This window comes from Copadichromis virginalis, linkage group LG16, assembly GCF_057382275.1.
Source record: "Copadichromis virginalis isolate Kocher_CV1m ecotype Utaka linkage group LG16, C_Virginalis_male_GT1.1, whole genome shotgun sequence".
In the NCBI taxonomy this organism is placed as follows: Eukaryota; Metazoa; Chordata; class Actinopteri; order Cichliformes; family Cichlidae; genus Copadichromis; species Copadichromis virginalis.
Genome location: NC_140633.1, coordinates 25,448,372 through 25,459,765, shown reverse-complemented (window position 1 = coordinate 25,459,765; position 11,394 = coordinate 25,448,372). Strand labels below are relative to the sequence as shown.

At 38.3% G+C, this 11,394-nt stretch overlaps 1 protein-coding gene across 1 annotated transcript; it reads right to left on the bottom strand.

Moving 5' to 3' along the window:
• Positions 1 to 1,400: 1,400 nt before the first annotated feature.
• On the bottom strand, positions 1,401 to 5,144 carry slc38a11 (solute carrier family 38 member 11). The gene is made up of 12 exons (XM_085435170.1): positions 5,133 to 5,144; positions 4,906 to 5,026; positions 4,407 to 4,481; positions 4,150 to 4,284; positions 3,933 to 3,998; positions 3,733 to 3,839; positions 3,573 to 3,652; positions 3,337 to 3,407; positions 2,398 to 2,559; positions 2,194 to 2,306; positions 1,795 to 1,926; positions 1,401 to 1,706 (listed from the first exon to the last, which is right to left on the bottom strand). Exons 1-12 carry the CDS (start codon positions 5,142 to 5,144, stop codon positions 1,467 to 1,469), a joined length of 1,314 nt encoding a protein of 437 aa, XP_085291296.1. The 3' UTR covers positions 1,401 to 1,466.
• Between the last annotated feature and the right edge of the window lie 6,250 nt (positions 5,145 to 11,394).

The window sequence follows — 11,394 nt, the reverse complement described above, 5'->3', positions numbered from 1 at the left end:
GTTTTTTTTTTTTTGTTTTTTTTTTTGAGAATTATAATGTGCCTGAATGCTATTTTAACAAATGGAGAAATCACAGCGGGACTTGAAGTCAGGACTTGAAACTTTGTACAGCTATTGTGGAAGACTGAATTGGAAACTGTCATATACTCAAATTCTCCATCTCACTTCGAATTTCAATCTGAAAATCTCATGAGATGGCCTCTGAATGCCAAGAATATAAAGACCAACTATAAAAAGCTAATTTTTATGATTCCAACCACTGGATTACAAGCAGCTGACGCCATCTCCAAGGCTATAAACCAAAAGCTGATATGAAATTTTGTCCTATAATGTCTTAACAGCATCTTTAACTGCAATTTGGACAGAAAAAAAAACATTTGTATTACAGAATATCAAATCAACAAACTTAATCCATGCACCATTTGCAAAAACAGCAACAAAGAGATGCACTGTAATTAAACGTTTTACTGATCACGCCTTGCTGGTTTTCTAAGCAGCTTCAAACTTCCATCAGTATTAAAAAAAAAAGTTAACCTTGGTTGTGGAGTCCTACTGTCTCGATAAATGATCCATAACTCCGTTTTGCAGTCCATCCTAGAGTAGTTTATCCTCCCCCCTCCCTCCCTATGAACTACATGCAGTCATATATGTGTGTCTATTGATACAGTGCACAACTCCGCCAACTTTTCTGCGTACATCTCTGACGCTGCATCGCAACACTGAAGCGCAAAAACGGGGCGTTTCTCTCATTTGCTCCCTAGTACTAATGTGGCTTTCAGAATATAACGCTAGCGTATTCGAGTAAACTGACAACTTGACATTACCACGTAAAGTAACAACTTAGCTCAACCACTTATAAATAAAATCCACAAGCGACTGTGTCCATTTAGTGAAATAAAGCGCAGTCCGCCAAAAGACACAAGAAGCCTTGTTGTTGTTTTTTTTTACTTCCTTTGAATAAACGCTTTATTTGTCTACAGCGACATCATGCGGGAATATGCGGAAGCCAACAATTTCCCTTCCATGTATATAATAAACACAAGTACCAAGAAAAGTCTGTAGTCTAAAAGAATCACAATAATAATGATAATTTATTTATTAGAATAAAGTAAAACTAAAAGGATTTGAATACCTTAATATCACACTCATCCATGATGAGTATTCCCAAGAACAACAGTCGGCCACCTAGGTTGTGGCCACCATTAAAAATTCTCCCTTAAAGTTTTTTTTTCTTTTTATGACAAAAGTTTGAAAAAACTATATAACCTGATTTTTCACTAAAATGTAAATTCATGTTAATGGAGGGCCCTTCCTCTTCCACCCTACAGTCTGAAATATAAGGCAAAGCACCAATAACCTAGCAGCCAATAAACATATAACAGAAGTGAGGAAAGTGTGTCCGTATACATTAGGAAAACAAAAAAGTTGGGTTTTTTTAAGCCATCTAAATATTTGACACATTATTTTCATACAGGTGGTACAGTGCTAGAGGCATTGGCATCTGCACAGTAGAACATCTCCACTCCATGTGAACAGCCTTGTGGGTAGATGCCAGTCATGATCAAACCAGTGATCATGATGAACAAGCCGATTATTATTAACACCGCGGGTATCACGTTTTCACCATCGAACCAGCGGCCAGAGGAAAGCTTAAGGAAACAGGCAGATGGGATGATGAAGATCAGAGGTGTGGCACTCAGAGCACCCTGGATGGGAGAAGATAATATCAGTAAGATAAAGAGAAGAATGAATTAGCATACCTAAATAAATAATTTTATGTCAGTGCAGACTTACATTCAGTTCCAAAACAACTCCTAGACAGTCATAGGCCAAAGATACTGATGTGCAGACTGCAACTATGAGCATGGTTATGGCTGCATGTTTAGTTTTTGAAAGATCTCGGCTGCAAATGACATTAGATACTACCTGAAAAAGACATTTGTGAGAAAATGAATATATTTAAATATATATGCATTTTCTACAGCTGTTAAAAGATTTTTAAAAACTAAAACAAAATTACACTCAGGAAGCTGCTGAAGTATTTAAAAGACGTTGCTGTAGTCTTTTTATTTGAGAAGTTTTGCTGGAGCATTTGAGTGCAAAGTCTAAAACCGTTAGAATATCACTCCCCCACATATGTAATCATTTAACAGTTATTTTTTTCTGATTGGCCTGTCAAATAGTATTACTTACTTCTCGTGTCACAAAGCACTCCAGTGGGAATGTTGTTATTATACTGATGCCAAAACAGAAGCGACCAAATGTTGCCAGGTTATCATTTCTACAGTAGTTCTCAAATATGTCTCCTAAAAAGCATAAATTCTGATATAATTAAACATGTTTTTGTGGCATTTAAATTGCACAGACACCTGCTATACATTATGTACTACATGGTACCTTGTGTGTAGCCAGTGAAAGTTGTGTAGCCAGCAACGGCAAATCCAGCACTGATTATTAGTGCTGAGCCTACGGAGATGTGAGTGACTTGAGACCAGTTAGCAAGAGTGGGCTGCTCCAGTGAGCCATAGATAAGAAAGCTGTTGTGGTGGCATATGAAGGCTAAGGACAAAAACAGAGCAGAATATTGAAGTTCAGCTGACAAAAAACCACGCTGAAGAACAGTTTGAGGTGTTTCACACATGTGGTATTAATGGTAAACTGAGCATATTATTTATGTTACACTTTTACTTGTCCTAGCTTTCCAGCATATTAAAAAAAAAACATCAAAAGAGGCTGACAAGAATGCAGCTTTCCAGTAACAGCATTTTTTTTTCTTTTGTGGCTGAGTGTCTCAAAATAATAGGCTTGATCTTCTTACAGTAAAGCTGGGTTGCAGGTCAGAGCTATGATGGATTTTGAAATTCTGAGCCTTAGCACTTGGATACTGATGAATAAGCAGTAATGGCTTAGTTAATACATTTTGGTCCCTTTTGATCAGGAAAACATGGACATACATGAGGATCACTTAGTGTTATTGCCATGTAATGTAATGGTCTAATGACCAACAATTTTACAAAAGGAAAAAAAAATGTTGCAAGAAGATAGTCAGCAATAAGCCATCATGTTTCCGGTTTCATAATTAGTCCATTATCTATAAGCCTTAACTTGTTTGGTCTCTAACACTTCCTGAAAAAAGTCTCAACCACCAATCAAACTCATGTTGGTGTTAAGCAAATGACACACTCTTTCATGAAATTCCTGATGTCATAAGGCTGGTGTGCATGCTGTGCTTTTATTGTACTATTTTCTTTTCTTGTCTTGTGGTAACATACAGTACTACTAAAAGTGTTCTAGAGATGTACAATATCAGTAGAAGCTCAATGCACACAAACTCACCAAAAGACATTACACCTACTGCCTGAATCGCATTCCACTTTGCAAATGCCCATGCATCATCTGTGGGGAGGCTAGAGGGTACATTTATATATTCAGTCATCAAAGAACACAAACATACATCAGTTTGTCTGTAAAATTGATAAATAGGTGATTTTAAAAAGAACCCCATGTTTCACACACAAGTGCAATAAAGCAAAAATCTACGTGGATTAGCAAACTAGAGTATTCATTCATACATTTGGGGTCCAAAGGTAGCTGCTCTGATGATTACAATGATGAGGATGATAACTGTCAGCACCATTGACAGGAAGGACACCTGGTAACACATGTGAATATTTTATAAGCTGCTTTAACATCACCACAATGCGCTGGATGCTATAGAAAAACCAGACTTACCTTCCCAAGTCGCTCTATGTTTCGATAAAGCGAGAGGGGGAACGTGAAAACAACAGTTGATAATATGATCACAAAGTGACGCTCCGCGAGTATGTGATCTGGGCCAACTGTAACATAATAAATGTGAATACAATAAATGTCAGTGTTTATTTATTGCACGTTTTCTTATTTATAGGCAGAGATTTCACGTTTCACTACACCTCCAGGAATTCTTTGAAAGACTTTGGTCAGTGTGTCACCGATTGTGATGTTGTAGCTGATCATCGCTGAAGGAGAAAAGTTCATTTTATTATTGCAATTCATTTTTGTTAACCAAAAGTCAATAGATGAACAGTAACAGGAATACTGCACTAAACAAATACTTTTCAGAGCATTAGCCAGAACATGCTAAAAGGCTTGATTTAATACTGAACTTACCAATGAAAGGATAAAGAAACTGCAGTCCAGATAAAATTACAAATCCAGGGAAACCAAATGTGCTGTGTACAAGTGACTGATAACTGTTTGTCCCTGACAGGTTTCCTCCTTTTATAAGTAGAATGATTGAGTAATCTTCCATGAAAGACAAAGTAAAAAAATATGTTATTTGTATTGGTTGCTTTTGTTTTGACTCATGTTTCGTGTGTTTTTCCACCATAAAGATAAAAAATAAAATACATCTTTAGTAGGCTTACCTGTGATGAATCCAACAACTATCAAAAGAAGAAGGCCAAAGGGAAGCCCTGCCTGGTTCAATGCGTATGGTAAACCTGGTTAAATAAATAAATAAATAAATAGGAAAATGTACTGCTGCAGCTGATAATGTGTATAATTTAAATTTACAATCTCCAGAAAGCAAAAACTGCAGAGTACAGAAGCAGCACAACATCTGCACTAGTTCTTAACAAACACATTTCAGTCTTTTTATTACTTATTTTAATGGGGTAAGCATAACAAAGAGTTAAATTTATGAAAGAGGGCAACAGGCGCTTGTCATATGATACAGCTGTGGGGCTTGAACAGTATGAAAGCTTCTCCTTGTTACACTGAAATGAGCAAAACTAACTGATTATTCAACAATATTTTTACAGAAATAACAGTTTGAAGTCTTTCAAAGGTTATCATCCAAGTAACTGTTTGCATATAATTTAGTTAGTGTGATAAAAGCTAAAGGCAACCCAATTAAATATTTACCTATTATTCCAGATCCTATAATAGAATTGATAAAATTAAAAGATGCAGATATCATTGAACTTCGCGACTTTCTGGCATCTTTTTGTAGAGGAATTAATGTGGTCCCTTCTTCAGAGTTTAACTGAAATGAATTTTTAAATGAAGAAAAAGAAGAAGAAGAGAAAATCAGTTAATAAGAAAGACTTTAGTCTGCTATTAAAATCCTGCAAGCATCATTTTAGACATACCTGCTGAGCCATTTTTGAACACCTGTTGTTGTCAGTCGTCTCATTCTCGCTTCTGTCTGTTTAGATGTTAACTCTCACATATTTGTGGGTGAAGTTTGTAAAAACGCCCCTCTGTTTCAGTTACTCGATTCAAAGCAAAAACGAAAATAACTCAACAGCGCCCTGGGTCGGTCGTTGGAATACGCTGCAAATTAAGCGTAAATGCAGTGATGCAGAATAGGGGGGGATTCAGTTATATTAATTTTGTCACTGAGCCAAACCTACGGTAACTCAGTTCTTAGGGGAGTAGTTTGCACTTTGACACTTGTGCCGAAATATGTTTGGACGCATGCAAGGAAATTGCGAATTAAAGGATTTATTAAAGGATTAAAGGCTCTGTTAAAGCTCCCGTTGTTGAGAAAAAAAAAAGATATACTGTACAGTACGTGTTTGTCTCACGTTGTGGGTTGTAAATATGAGATCAGGCGCTTTATTTCTCTTATATGCTAAACTACCCCCCCCCCCCCCCCCTCCCCCAAACGATACTGAGGCTACCACAGCAGAATCAGACGTAAAGGAAAATGTGCTAGTAACGATAACTGGTACCCGTATTTATTTATTTATTTAATTACTTATTTCCAAGATTAAACAGGAATAACGAGTTTAATATTGTTGAAAGTCTGATGAAAAAAGCAGGTGTCAAATTTCGAGTAACAATTTTTTGTATTTAAACATTTATTTCTCCTTTGTTTTGTGTAGGTCCACGTTTTAACCACAATTCAGCCATTAGAAACACCCCATACTATACCACTATATGTATCCAGCAGAGGGTATCAGACTGACATACTGACTCTTAAAACTCCTGACTCACTCATCCACCCAACTTTATACAATAGATTCTTACAAGGAAAACGACGATGGTGCATATATAGTCCCCTGCTGTGCTACCATGAAGCGATAAAAACAGCTTTTTTGTGTGTTTTTTCAGCGATTACAGCATTTCGGACAGAACAAACCTGCCACCAATGACATCACGCCTCTTGGGCACAAAGAGAGTTGTAGAACACAATCAGATCTATTACTGTGGCTTAAGTTGTTACTTTCTGACTGAACTCCAGAATCTTATTCTGGACAATTACACGCAGTGATTTTCACCATAATAATATCTGGTGGTCTGCCCTTACTCGGTATTATGGAAGCTCCCCGGAATCGCTTTACTACAGTACTCCCTCCTGCGCGGAGGGGCGGACACGGTCTCGCTCTCTCTCTCTCTCTCTCTCTCTCTCTCTCTCTCTCTCTCTCTCAGGGTTTTCCTACCGGAATCGTGGAAATGACCAGGTCTGCGTCGGGAGAAGCGTCAAACACCATAATCGGATTGACAGCCGTATTTTAAATCATTCTAAAAAGTTTCATTTTTTCAAAATATTCTCCAGAGAAATCTCCACCTGGCAAGGATGGAAAACTAATGGTGAGTGGTAAACACAGCAACTTTTTATCCTAAATTTCCTAAAAAAAAAAAAAAAAAGAAGAAGAAGAAGAAAAAGTGTTTTTTTTTTGTTTTTGTTATTGTTTTTCTTTAAGTGGTCCTAATTATGAGAATTGTTTTAAAAGTTATTTTATTTTGGTTAATCATATAGAGATGGTGGTGATTGAGAAGTCTTACAGTGTTACATTTAAGAGACTATCTATCTATCTATCTATCTATCTATCTATCTATCTATCTATCTATCTATCTATCTATCTATCTATCTATCTATCTATCTATCTATCTATCTATCTATCTATCTATCTATCTATCTATCTATCTATCTATCTATCTATCTATCTTGTTGCCTTTATCTAAATTGAAGGTTATCCATATATCTGCACAATATTTTTCAACCTTGGAAGTATGGCATAGTCTTTGTAGCTACATAAATGTTACTGATATCAGTTTTTATGGAAGCCCTGTGTAGGAAAAACATGATTGAGCTCTCAAGACAAGACAAGACAAGACAACAGATTGCGGTTTACAATATATTACAAACGTTAATGGCCATGGCAGCAATTATTAACCCACACTCCATTTTAGATGACTTCCTGTTTCCCCTACTGTAAACATCTTTATTAGATTGTTGTCAATTAGAGATGAGAGTGTTCTGTTCAGTCCTATCCGCACCGTATGGTAGTCTGACAGGTTGTTCATAAAAGCCTTTATTTCAGAGGTTGTTAACAGCTATTCTGCCAACGCCCTGGATATGCCAGACTGAATCTTGACTCCGTACCCCGTTGGAGACAGCAGCAGGCATTAGTTGTGAGCTAGAAATGTGAGTGTGTCACAAACCACCTCTTATCTCATCTAAGTACTAAGATGCACTTTGAGGTCATACAAATTAAGTTGCAGTAATGTACATAAAATATTAAAGCTTCTGTTTGACGCTGTGTTTAATAGGCTAGGTCAGTCATCTATTGAAACTTATTACCACGAGTCAGTCTAATGTTTGGCGACTAATCAACTCCAAATACATTTTTTTGGCATTCTGTTCTGTTAGGGGAACAAATTTCTCTGTCTTAGGTCAGTACGCAAACGCCTGTAATGCAGACTGGTTACTGATAAACTTAAGTGGGCACACTGAAGCTTTGAAGTGGTAGTGGCTCATATCTCAAGTTATGTATAATGAGTTGGGAACAGACTGACACAATGATGCATGCCTCTTTAGAGGTTACTCACTGCAGGCTGAGGTACAGGAAATCAAGGTTTATTTTGTGTTTGCAGATAATCATGAGACTTTTGGAAAGTTTGTCTTACTGTTGCAGCTGTTTTTTAGTTTGTGTCAAATAACTAAAAAATGTATGGTACTGGTACTGAGTGATTTACTTTTATATTGTGAAAGAACATGTCTCAATGCTATAGTCTATGAGCTGTCAAAGGCTTAATAGCTTAATAATAACTTAGGGAGCTAGAATATGGTAGGGCTACATGGATACAATAAACAAAAAAATATCTTTATTTTCATCCCTTTCTTATGTATCTTACTAGTACAGGTTTGAAATCCACTTTGCATTCAGAACTGCCTTAATTTTACATGGCATATATATATATATATATATATATATATATATGCCATGTAAAATTATGAGTTATCTTTCTCGAAATTTGACTTCGTTTTTTAAAATTTCGGCTTATTAACTTGAAATTTTGATTTATTAACTCGAAATTTTGAGAGAAGTAACTCGAAATTTCGATTTAGCTCTGCCAATCCGTAATCTACGTGGAATGCACACTCAAAACCAGATCACAAATTGGTGCTTTTGAGAGTACGTTTGCTGATAGTAACGCCATGTGATTCAGCTAATACCACAAGGATTTCATCATTCGTGAAGCCACGCTGAAAATAATCAGCAATTTGTGCATTCATGAGTGGCTGTAATACCGGTAGCTTAGCTGTAGCATTTGTAGCTGTGGGCTTCAGCTTCTGGGTAACAAGGAAATTATGTCATTCACGAAAGAAAGATGGAAACTTTTTTTCTGTTGTTTTTTAGTGGCGGAAATGGGCTTCCATAGTTTTGACATCATAGTGTCACACAGTTGTTGCAGATTTGTCAGCTGCTCATCCAGGATGCAAATCTCCCATTTCGCCACATCCTAAAGGTTCTCTGTTGGATTGAGAGGTGGTGACTGTGGAGGTCATTTGAGTGCAGTGAACTGATTGTCTTGTTCAAGTGACTAGTTTGAGGTTATTTGAGCTTTCTGACACTGCATTACCCTGCTGAAAGTAGGCAACAGAAGATGGGTCTACTGTGGTCACAAATGGATGGACATGGGTCATCATCAATGGTCAGGTAGCCCGTAGCCTATAAAACCATGCACATTTGGCCCAATATTAAGAAATACCATTGCATCACCATCTGCAGCCATAAACGTTAATACGAAGCAGGATGGATCAATGATTTTGTGTTGTTTATGCCAAAATCAAATGAGTGTCTAATGACTGTAGTTATTTAAGGAATAGTGAGGTTGTTGTTAGATTTCAGCATCACCTATACAGTATTTATAAATATTAGGAAGGTTTAGCTTAGTGTGATGGCCAGAACATAAGAGAAGTGCTCTTTGGGTCTTGTTTTGTGCTAAACATTTCCTCTTCAAGAAGGAACTTATCTTCACCATATAAAAGACAGTAGCAGAGAGTTGCCACTGGCCTGATGGTTTTATTTTGGAAACTCTGGCCTAAATTTCTTTTATGTTGAATTTGGATTTTGAGCTGACAGATGAAAACCACAGATGAACTTTAGTTCAACCTGAATTCTAATTCTGATGAACATCTGTTATTTAGTACAAGAGTAGAGAAAAACACATTTAAAATGTTGTATCTACTCTTGCCCACATATAGGCAGATGTTACATGAGTTATCTTCTACTCTATGACCTGTCTAGCTGATTTCCTTGAAAGTATAAAGCCAAGGTGGAATTCAGTGAGTGAATCTGATTAGCATCATCATCTTAAATTTAATTTGATGTCTGGTACCCTTGATGTGACCTAACACTGACCATGAACACTACAGCTGCTCTACACCAGTTCAACATAATGCATTACTGTAAAATTAACAACAGAGATGCAAACTAACCAGCATAGCCTGCATTAAATCCCATAGTATATTTTATTCAACCTTTGAATAACAGAAAGTTAATATACACTCAACAAAAATATAAACGCAACACCTTTGTTACTGCTCCCATTCCCCATGGGATGGACGTAGAGACCTAAAATTCAGTCCAGATACACAATATAACCATCCCTCCCAAACAGTGGTCACAAATCAGTCCAAATGTGTGGTAGTGGGCACATCTGCCATATTGAGATAATCCATCCCACCTCACAGGTGTGCCACATCAGGATGCTGATCTGACATCATGAGTAGTGCACAGGTGTACCTCAGACTGCCCACAACAAAAGGCCACCCTGGAATGTGCAGTTTTGTCTCACAGCAAAATGCCACAGATGCCACAAGCAATGAGGGAGCGTGCAACTGGCATGCTGACAGCAGGAATGTCAACCAGATCTGTCGCCCGTGCATTGAATGTTCATTTCTCAACCATAAGCCGTCTCCACAGGCGTTTCAGAGAATATGGCAGCACATCCAACCGGCCTCACAACCGCAGACCTCGTGTAACCACACCAGCCCAGGACCTCCACATCCAGCAGGTTCACCTCCAAGATCGTCTGAGACCAGCCACCCAGACAGCTGCTGGAACAATTGGTTTGCACAACCAAACAATTTCTGCAAAAACTGTCAGAAACCGTCTCAGGGACGCTCAACTGCATGCCCGTCGTCCTCATCGGGGTCTTGACCTGACTCCAGCTTGTCGCCGTAACAGATTTGTGTGGGCAAATGCTCACATTCGATGGCGTCTGGCACGTTGGAGAGGTGTGCGCTTCACGGATGAATCATGGTTCACATTGTTCAGGGCAGATGGCAGCTGAGAATGTCCCAGTTCTTGCATGGCCAGCATACTCACCGGACATGTCACCCATTGAGCATGTTCGGGATGTGCTTGACCGGCGTATACGACAGCGTGTACCAGTTCCCACGAATATCCAACAACCTCGCACAGCCATTGAAGTGGAGTGGACCAACATTCCACAGGCCACAATTGACAATCTGATAGACTCCATGCGACGATGTGTTGCACTGCATGAGGCAAATGGTGGTCACACCAGATACTGACCGGTTCTGGGTCCCCAGACCCCCAATAGCGCAAAAAACTGCACATTCCAGGGTGGCCTTTTGTTGTGGGCAGTCTGAGGTACACCTGTGCACTACTCATGATGTCAGATCAGCATCCTGATGTGGCACACCTGTGAGGTGGGATTATCTCAATATAGCAGATGTGCCCACTACCACACATTTGGACTGATTTGTGACCACTGTTTGGGAGGGATAGTTATATTGTGTATCTGGAATGAATTTTAGGTCTCTACGTCCATCCCATGGGGAATGGGAGCAGTAACAAAGGTGTTGCGTTTATATTTTTGTTGAGTGTACTTTAGTTTCCTTTGCAGGAAGTTTCCCAATGTGGAGAAAACATACTGAAACTTCAGCAACACACTGTGTACAGATCGAGTATTTAAAATGATTGAGGAAATTACAAGCTTTACATTTCCAATTCATCAAATGTCACTGAGCAGTCCTTACCTTTAAAAATAATCACATTTCTTCCTCTCCTGGTCTAGTCATTTTTACAACTTCATTATATCAGACAAGCTACTGCCCCTTGTTCACAAGGGGTTTGCTTGTATGTTTGA

Excerpts from the sequence above, each read along its gene's own strand:
- slc38a11 (XM_085435170.1), bottom strand. Across the intron at positions 4,285-4,406 it reads AGTTGTTGGATTCATCACAG|ATTACTCAATCATTCTACTT; the intron begins GTAAGCCTACTA and ends CTTTCATGGAAG. Across the intron at positions 3,408-3,572 it reads GCTACCTTTGGACCCCAAAT|CCTCCCCACAGATGATGCAT; the intron begins GTATGAATGAAT and ends TGTACCCTCTAG.